This window comes from Schistocerca serialis, chromosome 4, assembly GCF_023864345.2.
Source record: "Schistocerca serialis cubense isolate TAMUIC-IGC-003099 chromosome 4, iqSchSeri2.2, whole genome shotgun sequence".
In the NCBI taxonomy this organism is placed as follows: Eukaryota; Metazoa; Arthropoda; class Insecta; order Orthoptera; family Acrididae; genus Schistocerca; species Schistocerca serialis.
The window spans coordinates 284,949,085-284,969,786 of record NC_064641.1 but is presented as its reverse complement, the minus strand read 5'-3'; the positions used below and the strand labels follow the sequence as shown (position 1 = coordinate 284,969,786).

The following is a 20,702-nucleotide window of genomic DNA, read 5'->3' as shown; positions in this document are numbered from 1 at the left end:
ACAGAAAATATTGTTGAAGGCATCTCAGAACACAAGAATACAACAAGGGACAGTGACTTTGTTGTTTGTGTGACTGGTGCAAATGATGTAGCACATAATGAAGCCAAAAAGTGTACAACAGGTTTGAAAAATATTTAGATGTAAGTAAGGTGGAAAACACTATTGTTGTGACGATACCTCATAGGCATGACTTGATCTATAATTCATGTGTTAACAAAGAGATTCATAAAATAAATATTAAAATCAAACAACTATGTTCCATTTATGCTAAATGCAATGTAGTGGATATTAGCAGACTTGAAAGAAATGTGCACACTGAACATGGTGAGCATCTAAATTACCATGGGAAAATATTTTTGTGTCAGGAGACAAACAAAGTTGTAAATGAAATACGAGCACGTAGCAGCCTTGTCTTAAAAGACAGTCGCACAGAGCATGACTGTACACCTCCTTTTTTAGGGAAAACGACATTGCAGATGAAGGAAAGTTAGAAACCACATTAAGTGGAAACTGCAGCAGTCTAATTCATTCAGATAATTGTGCAACCCTAGATCATGTAGCGAAAATAAATGAATACACAAAGTTCTGTGAAAGTAGAATACCATTATGTAGCAGTGACAGTTTCCTCCTCCTTCATATAAATGTACAATCTCTTAGGTGTAAAATCAATGAATTACAACACTGGCTCGATAAAATCAACTGCAGTGTTCTATGCATCAATGAACACTGGATGAAAGACACTGAAATAGACTTGTGTGTTCCTCTTGGATATTTGTTAGTTACGAGCTACTGCAGAAAAAGTATTACACATGGTGGGGTTTCAATATATGTCAAAAGTAACCTTGAATTGCATTACTCAGTTATAGACCTTAGCAGAATATGCCTTGAAGCTACAATAGAAGTAGCCGGTGTGGTAATGCACGAACAGAAAACTGTAATCGTCTCAATCTATCGAATCCCAGGCTCTGATGAGATAGTATTTATAGAAAAAATTAATACTTTAATATTGTTGTTGTGAAAATATAAACAGCATAGAATTGTAATTGTAGGTGATATTAACGTAGATATAAGGGCAAAGAGAAAAAATGTAATTCATATGCTTAACACTCTGAAGTCATTAAACTATTACCGTCTCAATGAAAAGCCCACTAGACTGAATGCATGCCTTGATAACATAATTAGCAATGTACAAAGAGACTCCATACAATGTGATGTAATAGAATTAGGTATATCAGATCATGCAGGGCTATGGCTTCAAATAGAAAAGTCAGCCTTCAGTTCTACAGAGAGAGAAGTGACATACAGTATTCTAGGTGAATCCAATGTAAACAAAATGATAAACCAGTTAAAAGAAATGGATTGGACTCATGTAATGGATAACAAGAAAACGATTAATAAATGGTTTTCCATTTTCCTGACAGAGATCAAGCATATAGTAGAAATGACATGCCCCTTGGTAACCAAAAGGTACCAGAGTAATATTACTCATAACCAACAAAGTACTAACAAGTGGTACACCCCACAACTTAACAAACTCAGAATACCACTGATGATTATGAAAGACAAATCTCATAACAGTGATAGGAACAAGGAAAATTACACTAAAATGAGAAACCTTTACAGATTAGAAATAAAAAATGCTAAGTGCTGTGCAAATGATGAATATATTTTAAATTCTAAAAATAAATGTAAAGCTGCCTGGACTGTCATTAAAAGAGAAATTAATAATACCAATAAAGAAAGGAGTATTCCTATTGACTGCAATATTCTCAATGAATATTTTGTAAATAGCGTCACCACCCCACCCATCAATTCTGCCTCTGATGCAGAAGCATTGCTCACTTGTGCAAAACAGACAAGAAGTGAGAAGTTCACTTGGACCCGAATCACATTAAATGATATTCGTAAGTCAATAAACAAATTAAGTAATTCCAAAACAGAAGATTATTATGGACTCAATAATCTCATCGTTAAATGTACAGCAAAAGAAATTGAAATGCCACTTCTCTCACTATCAAACAGAGTACTTGATGAAGGAATATTCCCCGACTGTCTTAAACTCATTACATTGCTTGTGTATAAAAAAGGTGAAAGAACCCTCCCAAATAACTACAGACCCATTTCAATAGTACCAATCATATCCAAGTTAGTAGAAAATTGTGTGCATAAGCAGATATACAGGTATTTTGAAACCAACAAAATTTTAAATGAACAACAGTGTGGCTTCAGATCACACCTGTCAGCTGTAAAAGCACTAGAAGCTTTGGTAAGCAATGTTTGTGAAGGGTATAAAAAAAGAGTATCAATGTCTGGAACACTTATTGACCTAAGTAAAGCTTTTGACTCGGTGTCACATGACATGCTCATCAAAAAGTTAAAATACTATGGCATTGAAGATGACACACTCCAACTATTCAGATCTTATCGAAGCAATAGGTTACAACTCGTATATGCAAATAAGCAGAGGTCAGAAATACTCCCTACAGAAAGAGGAATACCCCAAGGCTCTGTTCTTGGACCTTTTCTGTTCATTGACTCTGTTAATGACTTCTCGAATTACATACCGTGTAAGAACATACTATATGCTGACGATATGACATTAATAAGTACAGGAGAGAACTTACAGAGTGTACTGGACAAAAATAGAGAAATGATGCAAATGGCTAATTACTGGTGTCAGGCTAACCAACTGTGCATAAATCAAACAAAAACAGAAGATATAATATTTAATCTCGATGTAACTAAAAATGAAAACAAAACAGTGAAATTCCTTGGACTAATCATAGACCAAAAGCTCTCATGGGAAGGACACACCAATTATCTATGTAGTAAACTAGCAAGAGTACTTTTCTTGTTGTATAAATTAAGAAACAGTGTGAGCAAGCAATTGCTACTCCACTCATACTATGCTTTTTTTCATTCCCAACTGCAATATGGAATATTGCTTTAGGGTAACTCCCCAGGGGCTGAATGTATTTTCAGATGACAGAAGAAGGCAATCAGGTGCATGGAGGGGTTAGCATCCAGAGAGTCCTGCAGAAAATATTTTAAATCTCTTGGCGTAATGACAGTGCCAAGCATGTACATATACTGTATAACTGTCTAATATATGCCAGAGAAAATCTGAAAAAATTGAACATGAGATGTGATGTGCATGCACACAGTACAAGAAACAGTCACCTGCTGGACTTGCCTTCCACAAGACTTGCTGTAGTCCATAATAACTATAAGTACTTATGCATAAAATTTTTCAATAAGTTACCATGCTCAGCTCGTACAGTACCACATCTAGTGGGTATGATGAAATATCAACAAAGTTAATTAAAGAATGTGATTCTGAGCTAAGTAACATATTAAGCTATCTGTGTAACCAGTCGTTTATCAGTGGAATATTTCCCGAATGGCTGAAATATGCTGAAGTTAAGCCACTGATTAAGAAGGGAGATAAAGAAATAGCATCAAATTTCCGTCCAATTTCACTGTTGCCAGCATTCTCAAAAATTTTCGAAAAAGTAATGTACAGTCGTCTTTATAACCATCTTATCTCAAATAACATACTGTCAAAGTCACAGTTTGGATTTCTAAAAGGTTCTGATATTGAGAAGGCTATCTACACTTACAGTGAAAATGTACTTAATTCATTAGACAAAAAATTGCAGGCAACTGGTATATTTTGTGATCTGTCAAAGGCATTTGACTGTGTAAATCACAATATCCTTTTAAGTAAACTAGAATATTATAGTGTAACAGGAAATGCTGCAAAATGGTTCAAATCTTATATCTCTGGCAGGAAACAAAGGGTGTTATTAGGAAAGAGACATGTATCAAGCTATCAGGCATCATCCAACTGGGAACTAATTACATGTGGGGTCCCACAAGGTTCCATTTTGGGGCCCTTACTTTTTCTTGTGTATATCAATGACCTTTCATCAGTAACATTACCAGATGCCAAGTTTGTTTTGTTTGCTGATGATACAAACATTGCAATAAATAGCAAATCAAGTGTAGTCTTAGAAAGATCAGCCAATAAAATATTTGTAGACATTAATCACTGGTTCCTAGCCAATTCTTTGTCACTAAACTTTGAAAAAACACACTACATGCAGTTCAGAACTTGTAAGGGGTGTCCCAAGAGTATATGTCTAACATATGATGACAAGAAGATAGAAGAAGTGGACGGTGTTAAATTCTTGGGATTACAGCTTGATAATAAATTCAACTGGGAGGAGCACACCACAGAACTGCTGAAGCGTCTTAACAAATCTCTGTTTGCAATGCGAATTTTGTCAGACATAGGGGATATAAAAATGAAAAAGCTGGCATACTATGCTTACTTTCATTCCATAATGTCATATGGGATTATTTTCTGGGGTAATTCATCAAGCCAAGCTAAAGTTTTCCGGGCACAAAAACGTGCAGTAAGAATTATATGTGGTGTGAACTCAAGAACATCCTGCAGAAGCCTGTTTAGGGAACTAGGGATACTAACTACAGCTTCCCAATATATTTATTCCTTAATGAAATTTGTCATTAAAAATATATCACTTTTTCAAACCAACAGCTCAATTCATGGAATCAATACTAGAAATAAGAATAATCTTCACAAGGATTTAAAGTCACTTAGTCTTGTACAAAAAGGTGTGCATTATTCAGGAACACACATTTTCAATAACTTGCCAGCAGCCATAAAAAGCTTAACAACCAATGAAATTCAGTTTAAGAGAAGCCTAAAGGATTTATTGGTGGCCAACTCCTTCTACTCCATTGATGAATTTCTGAGGAAAACCAACTGATTTGTATATAAGTACAACATAACTTCTGCACAATTTCAGTGCAGTAATGTGTTCACTGAAAATTTGTGTGTGTGTGTGTGTGTGTGTGTGTGTGTGTGTGTGTGTGTGTGTGTGTGTAAGTATAATCTAACTTCTGCACCATTTCAGTGCAGTAATGTGTTCATTGTAAATAAGTATTACAGTAGTTGTATTACATGTTTCTTACCTTATAAATAAATATAAAACTTTTTTATTTTAAATTCAGTGCAATAGTATTTGTAAAATGACTCTTAGTGTTCATTAAAAAATAACGATCATTCCACTTGGGACCTGTGGAATGGTACATTAGCTTATTTGTTTTAGTTTAAATATTTGTCATGTATTGTTGTTTTTCTGACATGTTCCACATCCTGGAGGACCTCCTCACTACGGATCAATTGGAATGAAAGTAAATCTAATCTAATCTAAACTAAATAAATATAAGGATACATTGCAAACCTGATAAAAAATAACGAATTCTATACAACTGAAGAATTCTTAGAAACTAATCATCAAAATATATCTTTTACCTAAGTTATGAAGAAAATGTTTTGATATTACATAAGCAAGTTATTTGCTGTGATTTTTTTCTGATGTGTGTATTTAATTACTGTATAAAACATTGTTTTACATAATGCTGAAGAAAAGGTCTTTAGTTCCTTTTCTCCCCTTTCTGTAACTATTTGAATATCGTACCAAAACTAAAACGCTCTGTAAACTTTGACGAAGCCAACTGTATGAAAAATACTGAAAGGCTAATAAAAATATTCTATTCTATTCTATTCTATTCTAAGCAACATCACATATTAATCTTAAAGCTTTCTTTGCAAAAGAGGTATTACCCCAGAACACTATTCCATACTTCAGTAGACTATGCGTGTATGCTTAATAAGCGCTTAACATGTTGAAGTTCATCCACACAGATTCCTTGTCATTGACAACTAGACAGTTATCTTATAACCATTTTTCTGCCACTTCTGCTGTTTTGTCGACTTTTTGGTGCATCTCATAATCATTTTTCTCTTTTATAATGAAGCTGGTATCACCAGCGAATAACATGGTATCAGCTGTTGAAAACTGTTGAGGTAGATCATTAATAAAAAATCAAGAATAACACTGGTCCCAATACTGAGCCCTGGGGCACCCCATAAATAACTTTTTTATATTCAGAATGGTACACATTTCCATCCTGAGTAATTTGTACTCTTTGTTCCCTTTCAGTTAAATATGACATGAACCATTCGTAGGAAATACCACAGACACCAAAATTATACAGTTTTAACAACAGTAGATTATGATTTATAAGATGGAATGCTTTGAAAAGGTCCAAAAACAAACTACAGATCAGTTCCTTGTCCGTAATAGCTTTGTAAACGAGACCGAAGAGAGCTGTTTGTGCTGATTTGCCTTTTCTGAAACCATTCTGTGCATTTACAAGAATTTTATGTTTGTTTAGGTAGTATAGCAATTTGTCATACATTATTCTTTCAACTATTTTTGAAAATACAGATAATAATGATAGAGGTCTGAAATTTTTAATGTCAAACTTGTCACCATTTTTATAAACTGGTATTACTGTTGACTGCTTAAGTTTACTTGGAAACACACCAGTTTCAAAGGAGTCATTGATAATGTCCACAAGTTGAGAGACAACATTATCGGTACTATATTTAATAATTTTGTCAGGGATATCATCAAATCTGCGTCATTTTACTCTTTAGTTTGCTGATAGCTGATTGTACTTCTTTGGGTGTTATGGGATATAGGCACATTGTCCTTTGATTTATTTGAGTTGTTACTTTTGTCTTTGGATTATATTTAGTGGTGATCCAGTTTTGGGCTACATTAATGTAATGATCATTAAATATAAGCTATCAGAAGTGGAACATCAACAATTTTATTTTTGTGTTTTATGGTGATTTATTACCTGCACTTTCATGTTTGCCTGTATGACTATTTATAACTTTCCACATAGATTTGATTTTGTTGTTACCCTTTCTGATGTATGAATCATTGTGCTTTCTTTTTGCAGCAATTATAGCTTCCCTGTGCTTTTTCTTATAACACTTGGCATATGGTTTCAAGATAGTATTTTGCTTTGCACACTTATATAGCATTCTAAGACTTTCTGGTGACTCTTTGGTTTCACTTGTTATCCATGACTTTGATTTTTTGTTTATTTTATTCTCTTCAGAGGGAATGAAACATCATAACAGTATTTATAATTTGACAAGAACTTGTTGAATTGTATATCTACAGTACTATTGCTTCCCATGTCCCAGTTTACATCTTTTATCATTATATTAAAGACCTTAATGGTATCATCATTAATTAATCTTCTCTCAATATATCTCCTGTTGTCACTTTTCTCATGAGATTTATCTAAAGTGAATTTAATTGCTTGATGATCAGAGAAACCTGTATCCAATACCTCAGATTTAAAGCCACATTTTGATTTGTCGATGAATATTTGGTCTATAGTACTTTCACTTTTGCTGCTGTATCTGGTGGTACCTTCTACACACATGTCCATATTGTATGATTTTAGTAGGTTAACAAGTTTTTGCCCTTTTTTACAGTTGTCCTTGAAATTATTATTGATATCCCCAAGCACAATTATGTATTTTGACTGACTGTTTAGATAGTTCAGAAGTTTTCCAAATTTTCGGAGAATAATTCAAAATTGCCAGATGGGGACCTATATATACATGCAATTATAATTTTACTATCTGTTAGTTCACATACACAATATAAATCTTTTTCAATACAATAGCCTAATTTCCATTGATTTAATACCTGTTGTTACATATACATTTGTTCCATCCCCTCTAAATGTTTCCCTGCAAAAGCTGGTGATCAGCTGGAAGTCTGAAATCCCAACTGCACATTTTTTGAGTTCTTGTTGCCAGTGTTCAGTTATTCACAAGACAGAAATCTCCTTCAATGAACCATTCAAAAGGACCTCTAGCTCATATAGCTTATTGGTTAAACCCTGTACATTATGATATAGGAGAGTTAAAGAATTATTCACTTCTATGAGAGGTATGTTACTTGCTTGGTTACTTCTTTGAAGAGTAGGCTCTAGTCTTTTTGTTTCTGATCTGATTTTCACCTCCTGGGGGTCCTGGACTTCTTCTTGGCTATTTTTTCTGCAGTGGATTGGGCCATAAAAAATCGTTCATATGTTGTTTGGATGCTAACTTCTGCCTGGTGCTTTGTCGTGATATATTGTTTTTAACTTCTGTCCACTCTGGTACAGCTTCCTCCTCAGTCTTTTTACACGGTGATATTGTCTTCTGTGCTGGTTCCCTGCCCTTTTTTCAGTCCACCGAAGGCATATTCGCTGTTAACTTTTTGGTTTCTTCCTCTGCGATTTTCATATACTGTGGTGATACTGTCTTCTGTGTTGCTTTCTTGTCACTTGTTCATTCCATGGTATGCACATTTACTGTTAATTTTTTGGTTTCGTCTTCTGTTATTTTCCCATATTATAAGCATACAGTTTCGTTGAGTGACTGATCTGCCTGTTGCAAGCAGTTAACAGAGAACAGTGACAGTGTGATGGGCTGAATCATGGCTGAATAATGAAGGTTCCTGCATAATTTTTCCTTCCCTTTCAGCACCAAATGAAGCCCATGCTGTGTATAATCAGTCCTCCTTAAAAAGAGATTTACATCCAGTACCTTAGCGTGACTGTACTGGGCAACATATTCCATCAAGAACGTGTTCATTTTGTATATTTTGTCGTTCCAGTCCACTCTGTCATATCGGTCGGGTACTGTACACAGCATCACTTAAGTGTTCATAGATTTTATGAGTATCATGTTCACAGTGCATTGGTAATCCTTGATATCTGATACTAGATCATTTGTTCCAGCGCGGACAATAACACAGTCAAATTTACTGAAATCCTTTACCTTTTCTTCAGCGTTATTAACAACATATTTCAATGGTGTGTTTGGTTTAACAACAGACATCGCAAAATATCTTGGTGGAAGTGTCTGATTTAATAAACTAGTGCAGTGTCATCCATGACTATCAGAAACAAGATAAGATAGAAACAAAATTATGTCTCTTGTATCTGCATGCTTTCCAGTACTTAAAACTCTCTTGTAGCTGTCGTTATTTATTTTACAGGAGTTACTAAGTACACTACTTCTTGATGGTGGCAGATCACTTTGTTACATTCGTAGTATTATAATCATTCCCTCCTGGATTTTCCATTACTCTTACTTCTGGCTGTACAAAAACTGGTTATATAATGTTTGGCTTCCTATTAGCCGTTATTCAACTTTACAAGTCAACATATGTGGACGTGTCTTTAAATTTTAAAAGTCTAAACATCTCCTCCTATAATTCTTTCCCCTCTTTCTTCATATAGAGAAAATCTCTTCATTATGAATTATGTAAGATATGTTTTATACATTAGGGTACTTTCACTGTGTCTCTCATTTCATGTGCTCATCAGTATGTAGTCTTCTTAGCAGTTACTGATGCATTTATTCTAATCTAATATCTCTGTTATACACTTTATATCTCAAAGATTTAAATCCTGTGCTCATCAGTATGTAGTCTTCTTAGCAGTTACTGATGCATTTATTCTAATCTAATATCTCTGTTACACTCTTTATATCTCAAAGATTTAAATCCTGTATTCAAAAGCAATAGATGAAACATAGTCCTGTAGACATTACTATTGGCTAAGGCTTGAGTCTCCAAGTTTCAGGTGTGGCTATCCTTTTAACTTCATATTACATTACATTAGCCATATTCTACGAATCTCAAGGAGAGTGATGTCTGGGATATGAAAAGAAGTTAAGGGTATATATGCTTAATTTAATTCAAATATAAAACAATGAAATGATTTTATATTACTGTATTACAGTGCTTATTCTAATTACATGTCAATCTTAACCATTAAATTTAAAAGTTTCTGTGAAGATGCTCTTCAATACAGAAGAAGTTGCCCAATGAACTTTTTTTTATTATTTTTTTCTAATTTTTTGTATTTATTTATTTATTTTTTAATTCGGTTAAACTCCACCAGATTTCTACATGACATTTAAGGTGCTCTAGTAGTTTGTTGAATACATGTGTACTCATGCGTCTGACTCCTTTGTGCTAATGTTAACACCTCAGAGTTTTCACAGAGGTTGTTTTTCAATCCTAGTGTTATATTCTTGATTTTCACCATTTCTCATGAGAGAAAACTTGGTAATGGCAAAAGACATTACTGAATTGTGAATTAGTTATCAAAATATCTAGTTTTTTGACAAGATCTCTGCAGGACATTCTTGAATTAACACCAGATATTATTCTTATAACACATTTCTGCATTCTGAAAATACTGTCCCTCTAACCTGAATTTCCCAAGAAAATGATTCCATAACTTATTATTGAATGGAAACACATGGAATAAACTAGCAACTTCATTGTACTTCTGTATTAGTAATCACATGTACTGCAAACACAGCTGAACCAAGACTAGGCAGTAGGTTTCCCAATTGAGGTTATGGTGTATCTGTAATCCTGTCTCTGACTGCTTCAAATTCTGAGTTCCTGTCATTGCATGATTAACATGGAACTGGTACAAATTACTTTCTGTTGTTCAGATAAGATAAAAACCATTCCATAGTATTTTAACTCTCGCACTAGGATATCATGGTTCACACAATCAAAAGCTATAGCTAATTCACAAAATATTCCAATGGTCTATCTCTAATGACCTCAATCACAACATGAAAATAAACTTCAATTTCCTTTCTTTATTCCCAATGGTAGCAATTTCCAATTTATTTGTTCTAATATGTCATCTGTCAAGGTAAATAAAGCCATTCAGTTCACAGTTTCTAAACCCAAACTGTTTACTACTGGGTGTCTTTTCCTGTATAAAGTGTACTGTACATTATTTTGTCACAAGGTTTTGAAAATACTGACAGTAATGAGATCAGTTGGTAATTCTGTACTTACATTTTGTCTACTCATTTGTGAAGTGGCTTGACAACGGCATGTTTAAGTCTGTGCAGGAAAGTACTACTATGAAAAGATTCATCACACAAGTAACACAACATATTATTAAGTTCAGTTGAACAAAATGTTGTCACTTTGTAACTGCACTCAAATCCAGATACAAAAGCAGGGTCATCAATGAAATTCAACACTTAGTACTGAAAGCAATTTCTTACAAACACCAACATACGACAAGAACAGAAGATCAGAATTGAACTTCTGCATAAAGAGTGCAGTTATTCATACAAACATGCAACATTGCAGAATGCTGGTATTTATACAAATGTAGAATATTCCAGAATATACAAACATTACAAACATAAGATATTTCAAGAAGCTTCCAGAAATGATAAATACTAAATAATAAATAATTGCTAGTGGAGTCTGAACTAGTGATTCACGGCACACAAGCCCGTGACACTAGCCCCTACTCCATGCTCCTTGCACCAAAGCTCAAGCAGTACTACTGAACAATGTATTACTGAATTCAGCTGAACAACATTTCATTATTTTACTGCTCATTTGGTCATGACTACCTGAACATTTATATTCATGAGAGTTGATAACACTGATAACTTCTTTTGGAGATGTTAGATGTTGTTGAATTTTTCAGACTTGTATGGAATGGTTTTCTTAGGAATGGTAGGCTGTCTGCTAGGGAATTGTTCAAATCTAAATTATATTCCACTGACAGAAAGAAATTATTAAAAGTTTTTTGCAAATTTAGGGCTGTCTTTGATCAGTTCATTATCTACTATGGGAATGGGATCGGTAATGGGGATATCGAAAACTTAATTCCCATATATGTCGTAGCTCATATATATTTACACTTGACACTGCGTCCATACGGAATGAAGTATAACAAAGAACTGACGAATGTAAACTTAAGATGGAGACTTGACAGAGCACTTAGAGTTCACAGATAGTAAGTTTTGTGGTCGATACGAACTATCGACGCCACACAGCCCCCCCGCCCCCCGCCCCCCTGCAGTATGGATGTCCAAGGGTGAGGGCGTGCAGGTGTCAATGTCGGTGGAAATCATGCATGTAAGCAGGTGCACTGCAGGTACTTCCATTTCGAACGAGGTGGGTTGTGCAGGTGGAGCGGCGAGAGGCAGGTCCACTTTGTAGTCAGTCAGCCACTGTGGCTGGATGAGACGCGGGCTGCTCGGGAGTAAGCGGGCACGGCAGTCGACAGTGTGGTGGAGGCATGTGTGGACCTTAAGCGGATCGATCCCTTCATAGAAATGAAAGCACATAGAGATGCTCAGTCACACTCACGCAGGAGTGTGAGGTAGTGTGCAATGTTGACATGTAAGGGACCGTCCTATGGTGAGACCTCGGTATCTGTCAAAAGAATGAGCACTCGGTCGTTGAACGTCATTATAGAAATGTCGTTCACTCAGTGCAGTAGCATGCTGCAGGACAAACTGATAGTAGGTGTGTGTGTCTCTGATGTTGGAGGTGAGGGCGCGAAACCTGCACAGGGTGGAATAGGGGGCGAGGTCGGGAAACTAGCGAACAGTGGCGAACAGTCTTTGGCAGAAGAGGTATGCGGTGAGGTTGATGGGAGCACGTCTTCATTCTCAATCAAGGATGGATCATCTGCAGAGTCCAACTTGGGTGGTGTGATATCATCAGGGTCAACTAAAGCCGGTTTCAGGCGATGCAGAGAAACTGTCTATGTGCAGTCTTTAACCATGATATCAGAAGTCGTGTCCCCCCACTGCAGGACCTTGTAGGGGCCAAGAAAAGGAGGTTGAAAAGGCTGCCTAACTGCATCATCATGCAGCATGATGTGGGAGCAGTCGGAGAGTGCAGTGGGTACATAAGCCTTGGGCGGTGAGTGACTGATGGGTGGGTGCAAATGCTTTTGTTGAAAATGCGTGCGCATCAGGCTAATGAAATCTGCCGAGGGGAGAAGATCCTCGCTAACTTGGGGAAGAATAAGTTCCCCTGGTAGGACGAGATTCTCGCTGAAAACAAATTCAGATATAGTCCCCTGTAGGTCAGGTTTATAGGTCGAGCATGGACCAAATAGCACCCACAGGAGAGCTTCCGACCAGAGACAATCATGGCATTGAAGGGCTGCCTTGAGGGTGCAATGCCATCTCTCCACCAACCCATTGCTTTGTGGGCAATAGGCAGTAGTGTTTATTTTTTTAATACCACAGATATTTCAGAGGATGGTGAAAAAGGAGGATTCGAACTGTCCACCCTGATCGGTGGTGATAGTGGTCAGGCACCCGAAATGAGTGATCCACAAGCCAATGAAAGCCTTGGCTACTGTCTCGGCAGTAATTTTATGGAGAGGGACAGCCTTGACCAAGCGAGACAAATGGTCGATAGTTGATAAGCTATATCTATGGCCCTCTGAAGGAGGGAGAGGTCTGATCAGCTCAATATGTACGTAATGGAATCATCCTGTGGGAATGTCGAACTTGCCCAGAGGCGGGGAGGTGTGACAGCTGATCTTGTTGCTCTGGCAAGTGACGCAACTGCATGCCCAGGCTTGATAGTCCCGTTTGATATTCTTCCAAACAAAACGTTCTGACACAAGGCTTGTGGTAGCTCAAATGCCCGGGTGGGCTAGGCTATGCAGGGTGTCGAAAACCTGTCGGTGCAGCCTGGGTAGGAGCAAAATGGGTAGGGTGCTGGTCGAAGAATCACACCACACCTCATCAGAAACGTGAAAACAAGTGATGTTTGTGGGTCTCATAGGAGAGCCTGAGAATCTTCGTCAGAAGCTTGGAGGCCAGATCGGAAAGATCAACGATGCGGGAAACAGCACTGATCCGCAAGAAGAAATCCGCAGTGACATTATCTGCACCCTTGATGTAACGGACGTCTGTTGTGTGAACTGAGAAACTAGGTCAAAGTGGTGGTAATGTTGAGAGGATGGGTCCTCAGGTAGGTTGCAGAACCCTTCAGCCAGTGGTTTGTGATCGGTGAGGACGAAAAACGAACGTCCCTCAATGCCAGGGCGGAAATGTTTGATTGCCCCTACACAGCAAGGAGCTCTCTATCAAATGCAGAATATTTTCTCTGAGCCATAGATAGTTTATTGGAGAGGAAATGAAGGGAAGAAACCTTGTCGCCCTTGCGTTGTTACAACACTGCCCCTGCTGCGATGTCGCTGGCGTCCGTAGTGATGAATAACTCGGCAGAGGGGTCGGGGTGGGCAAGTACCACAGCATGAGCTAAAGAAGTCTTCAGAGCCTTGAAGGCCTCTAGCATTGGAACAGTCCAAGAGAGGGGTTTGATACTGGAAGTTTGTTTGCCTGATAGCACATCCATCAGGGGTGTCTGAGGAGCGGCGGCGGAAGGCAGATGGCAACGATAGTAATTGATGGTGCCGAGGAAATGGCATAGCTCTTTGTAAGTAGCCGAGGGCAGCAGAGATGTGATAGTCTGCACACAAGATTTGGGATGCTGTATTCCACCTGTGGAGATGGTGTAGCCTAGGAAGGAGACTGACGCCCGGTGTAACTGAAACTTCTCTTTGTTGACCTCGACACCATTGGAGTTCAAGGTCTGAAGGACCATAAACAGATGATTTTCCTGTTCCTCCACTAAGCTGCTGAAAATGAGAATGTCATCCAGATAAGCAAAGCAAATCTCGAACTGTCACAAGATAGAGTCAATGAAACATTACCATGTTTGCACCGTGTTCTTTAGGCTGAAAGGCATGAAGTGGTATTGGAATAAACTGAGCGGCGTGATAATAGCCGTCTTAGGAATGTCTTCCAGCGCCACGGGAATCTGGTGGTAAGCACGTTTACAGTCAGTGACACTGAAAATTGTGGCGCCCGATAACATATGAGTGCAGTCATTGATGTTCGGCACTAGGTAATTGTCCATGATGGTATGAGCGTTTAAGCCTTTGTAATCACCACACATTCAAAAAGATCCATCGTGTTTGGGAACGAGGTGGATTGGTGAAGACCAGTTGCTGTCTGAAGGTTGCAGAATTGCTGGCACCAAAAGTTCATTAATCTGCTGCCGGGCCACGTGTAACTTGATAGGGTTGAGGCATCAGACATTACGCCTAATGGGAGGGCCGGCAGTAGTAACTATCTTGGGTGTCATTCCATCAGTGATGGAAGAAACTGAGAACTACACATAAGATCAGTTAACGTCCTGGTGCTGAGTTTTTGGACAAGTAAGGCACGACGAGGCATAGCCGTTAGCACAAGTGGGGAATGGTAGCACGAAAGTCACATGTCTCTTACGGAAGCGTGGTGTACGCTTGTGTGGAGGGGGTAGGTGCGCGCGCAGTGCCAAGAGAAGGGGAACGGACGGTGACTGTCCGCTGTTAACCTTGCACTGGACAACCGGCATGGGCAAGACCAGCGCTGGCATCGCACGTGGGGCCACAATGGCCACTGGGTCATGTGGCTGGTGAGTGAGAGAGGGGGAATGTTTATCAACATGTGCAGTAGCTGTCTGAGAGGTGGGCGTTGTCACAACGGGCACATGACTGTCATTAGCAGCACTGTTTGAAACACATGGTACTGGATGAGGCGAGCGTGATGGGGGGGAGGGGGAGGGGTTGAAATGTCACATGCAAGTAAAGTTTGTGCACTAACCTGGTGAGAGTTCGAGCTAGGCCCGGCCGAACAGTCTTGTTTAGGTGGTGGCGCCATATACTGCAGTTACAGAAGCGAGGTACGAGCCGTGATGAGCTCGCTGTAAGTGGATGCGATGCGTTGTTTCAGCTTCTTGTCATCCTGGGGAATTGCATTGCCAAATCATATTCTGACAGTAGGTCGGTAACGCAGGTCACAATGTTTCCCACAAAGGCGGCACACTTACATATGATATCGTATGTTGCAATGGAAACAAGGTGTTGGACATAGGTGTGGGTCCACAGTATGTGAGTGTTCGTAGGATGGTGGAGCACTGAACCCTGTATGACGTTAAGAGATAGTTCATAATGAGACAAAAATTCCATATCGAGGATCAGTTCATCGATGTCTGCAGTGTAGTAAATCAACAGAAAATATAGAGAAGGAGATGGGGTCACCGTAACCTTTACTGAACCTGAGGTAAGTAACGTCATTGCATTGACTGCTCGTAGAAGTGACTTCATCTGTGAAGAAGCGGGTGGAGCCATCGAAGTATGTATGATTGACACATCAGCACCAGTGTTGACCAGAAAAGCTAGACCTGACGCAATGTCAGTCACATAGAGATGACCACTCATCCAGGCAGATGAGTGAGCGGAGTGTAATGTAAGAGGACACCTTTTAGGTTCCCCACAGGACTCAGCATCTCTTAGTTCCTGTGGTCAGCGTTTGGGTGTTGGTATGGCAACCTGCACTTCTCGGCATCATTGTAAGGTGTGTGGGTGATCCTAGAGTGCTCAGACAGCAGAGAGAGTGAGCCGACGTTGCCAGGATAAGCAGATGAGGTGACAGCGGAGCGAGCCCTGCCTTTGCGGCCAAAGGTCGGTATGCGGGAGTGGCTGTGCCAACGAAAGGTGCGAAATGAACCAGCTGATGTTGCCGCAGCAGTGAATAAAACTGGTCAGCGATGCATAGGCAGGAGCCGATGGACTTGAACGAGTGTGGTAACAGATGGATCTGTAGATCGGTAGGTAGTTTGTCAGACCACACAGCCCATAGCATGGCGTCAGGCATGGTATGCTGGTTCACGAGCACTCAAAGGCGGTGCCAGAGTTATGAGTGGGCGCACTCTCCCAGGTGCTCCTCGTAGAAAATCTTGATTATTAACTCTTGTGGCGAGCAGGTAAGTCATTCCATTATAGTCTTCTTTGCAAACTCGTATTTTGGTGCAGGCGGCGGAAAAAGGAGCAGATCACAAATCAAATCCGAGTGGTTGTGGAGGTGTGTGACGAGGGAGAGAAACTTTGAGTTGTCGTCAGACACATGATGTAACTCGAACAGATGCTCGATGAGCGCGAACCACAATGCGGGGTTGTCCTCGTATAAAGGCGGTAGCTTCAGCAGGTAGGCAGGAAGGGGTGATGACGACAGGTTCAGTGTCTCCTGGGGTAGCGGCTGAACTGAGGTTAAGTCAGAGGCCGGTGCAGTAGGCCCGGATTTAAATCAGGTGAGTGAATCCATAGTAGCAGCAGCTGGCATAGTTGACTGTGTGTCACGAAAACACGGGGCGGCAGGCAGGGACGGTAGCGTGGAAATGGGCGGATGGATGGCAGACACAGGCAGTGTTGTGAGAGTGGGCGGATGGACGGCACACGAGGGGGGCCTGGAAACTAGACCACGAGTGACAAGTGCTGGATGGAAACAACCCGCTTCTGGAACAGGGCAAGAGACTGGCGCAGCAGACACAGGCGGTGCTGTGGGAGCGGCAGGTGGTTGAGCGACCGGAAATGGGGACTTGCACAAGTGAGAGGAAGAGCACGGGAGGTTGAGAATGCCACCTGTGCGGAATCTATCTGATGCATAACATACCTGTAGTGCATGTGGCGGGCCACTGAGGCGAGGTAAGGGGTCCATGTTACACAAAACACTGAATAGTGCATGTAAATTGGACACAACTGGAACACCACATGTGCGGAACCGATCCAGCACGGTTTTTAGTAATGGCGGGGTTGCACATGGCCTGACAGTAACTGATGTAGCATGCCGGTGGGTGGCTAAACATGTGTTTGAATGGAGATCACTTTGTTCTTGAAACACTCGATATGAAGAGAAACAGTTCGAAATATTGTTCAGTACACATTTCACTGTCGGATAGGCATAATCTGGAGACGCGAAGCCTGAGTCCATTGTTCGCTCTAACAACATAGTTGTCGACCATTGAAAACTAATGAGTTTAGCACACAGTGTTGGTTGAGAATGCGAATCACTGTGCATAAATGACGAATACGCCGTTGGCGAAGAAATGACAAAACTCAGTGAGCAGAGTTATGCTTCCACGTATTTGAACAAGGCATTGTTTGGCGTGGTCATTGCATAGTGCATATAAACTGTTGCATAAACACCAGTGTGGGAGACATGAAACATGAATGAACTGTGTGGTCACCACTATGGGAACAGGATCGGCAATTGGGATATAGAAAACTTAATTCGCATATATGTCATAGCTCATATGTATTTACATTTGGCACTGCATCCATACAGAATGAAGTATAACAAAGAACTGACTAAAGTAAAATTAACATGGAGGCTCGACAGAGCACTAGAGTTAAAAGAAATTTCTTCATTTTCTTGTTTTGTGTTCCCCATCTTTTTTTGCTATGGTCCAATAGAGGAGCTTATTTTGTCTAGAAAGTAATACATGTTGATGCTCTTACAACTTCACTTAGAATTTTACAGAACAGTTTGTAAAGTGATTTAACTGTGTCTTTATCTATGTCCCTTGATGCCAAGTACTGTCTTCTTTCAGTTTTTCATGATATTCTGATCCCATTTCTAATCCAGGGATTAGTTGTATTTAACCTGCTCCCACTAATTACTTTCTTAGGAAAACAGTTTTCAAAGAAGGCCTATGACTTTTTATTAGAGCACATTACATTTTTCATACACCAGGTGTGTTATGTACATCTTTCCAACATGTATTTTGCAAATTATTCTCGAATTCCTGAGTCCTTTTTTCATTTATTACCCTTATTGTTTTCTATTATTTTTTTTATTTTTATTTGTGTTATGTACTCTGTTACTGAACAGTGGCAGCTGATCATCATGGGCTGAGAAACTGTTAACTAAGGGGATCATGCTATGACTTTGCAGTCTCAATTCAGCTGTAAAAATGTTACCAATAATGGTGCTGCTGGTTCCCACTACTCTTGTACATTGTATGAACATTCTAGATTACATGAAATGGTAAGGGACTTATGTAAAACTACAGAACAGGAGTGCTCTAAAAAAATTAAATTTAAGTCCCCACTAAATATTATCTCATTGTGCTTGGAAGTCAAAATGTTTAATAATGTACCAAGTTGTTTTATAAATAATTAAAAATTACCAGGTGGAGCCCTGTATATTGTGACTATTATTATGACTTTCCATGAAACTCTACTTCAGCAGCATAAGCTTTTAAATGCTGATCACTGCAAAAACTGTGAATATCAACGTTTTCCTATTTATATCCCTTTATAATGTAAGTGAGAACTCCTCTTTTCTCCATACCTGATCTGCAGTAACTTGATCCTAAGTTATTTCCATCTATATTCAGTATTCCTGTGTCTGCTGTCAAATGATGTTCAGAAACATGTATCTACATGATTTGTAGGCTGTAATTCATCTAAAGAAACTGGAAGTTAATTGTCAATAAAAATCTTCCAACTGTGTGACCACATTATCAATGTGTAAAATTTTCTGACATTTCGGCCACTGTTGCAGATGGCTTTCCTCAGGGTGTTTTTGCTGATTAGCTGAAATGTTAGAAATTTTACACATTGAGAATGTGACCACATACTCAGAAGAATTTTACTAACCATGACAACAGCCTCAAAAGCCATCATTTACACAATGTTAACTTAGAAGTTCACTGATATTATTTTTTAACCCTCTAACGTTTTGATGTAATATACTTATTTTAACCTTATTTTTGTCTTAACATATTTCAAACTCAAAAATTTCATTTATATACACTTCTTTTAATACTGACAGCCTGAAATCTGCCCTAAAAACCGTTCTGCCCTGACAGCAGTTAACACAAGGATACACCCTTGAGTATTAATGTTCCACCTAAAACGTGTTGCTATCAATCCAGCCATTTTCTCTTTCCTATTCCTGTTGAGATGTAGACCATTCTTTGTAAAACCCCACCTGGCAACAGCACCCACACAAACTAAAACCAAGTCCATCTCAGTATCTGACAGAAGCAGTTGGTCTGGCTTCATTTTGACTCAACTCGCAGGGCTATTCAGCTAGGGCCAATCATAACAAACAAACAAAAATTTAAAAAAGGAAGAATTCAACATTTGTATGACTTGTTGCTGAAACTATCTTTGTGTCTCTTCAGTTCATGGAGCAGTTTAAATTAAGATAACAAACTAGTTTACGCCTGTCGCCTTTCAGAACTTATATTTCTATTTAAATAAAGGATAATACTGCTGATAAAATTCTTAAAATACTTTATTTCTTTTGTTTATTTATTTTACATCTGCTTACTGTATAGGTCTGGCAGTATCATACATTAATTTCCTAGCTTCATATTCTGAAGGTACGAAATGTGGTTTTTTGTTTCCAGTTCGTTCTAGTGGCAAATCAAGTGCCCGGTTGTCAGTGCTGAATGCAAGCTCTTCAGCATCTGGCTCAGACAGTCCACCAACATCGTTGGGACACACACCATCAGAACACCCACCTGTGCCAGTGCCTGCAACAAGGTCACGCCACCTGAAGCACAAGAAAGAACTACACAAATTGAACTCTGCAGGTACTGAAGCAATCTCATGTAATAATATCCATTGCGTCAATTTCCTTTTTCATAGTTACATTCATGAGCAATTAAATTGGAGATACCTGTTATGATAACTGTGACACTATGTAATATATGCTCATTGAGACACAAAAAGGATAGGTTAGCTATTCTGATCCATGACTGCTTATTTGCCATCTATAACACATGGAAGTTGACATAAGTGTGTTTTCACTGCAAACATATTCAATTGCATACCAATTGTGCCCCTTAGAATTGAGGTTGGGAAGCCTGAGAGTGATCCTTCTGGCATAAATAGGAAACAATGGGCTGGTGCATTGTCTTGCTAGAAGTATTAGTTGCCTCCAGGATGCTGCAAGAAAACAAATGGATGCAACTATTCAGACAATCAGTTCTGGTATCATTAATCACTAACAGACAATAGCAAATGCATCAAAGACTTCACTTGACATTATATAAACATCCCTCATGTGAGAATAACTTCACCTCCTATTTGAATAATGCCCTGTT

The 20,702-nt window shown here is 39.0% G+C and overlaps 1 protein-coding gene across 1 annotated transcript in view; it reads left to right on the top strand.

The window, feature by feature from the left end:
* LOC126473766 (uncharacterized) overlaps positions 1-20,702 on the top strand; it is a 397,370-nt gene that overhangs the window by 256,972 nt on the left and 119,696 nt on the right. Inside the window, exon 7 of the mRNA XM_050101025.1 lies at positions 20,004-20,189. Within this exon, the coding sequence (XP_049956982.1) occupies positions 20,004-20,189 (186 nt within the window). The remainder of the gene's footprint in view (positions 1-20,003; positions 20,190-20,702) is intronic.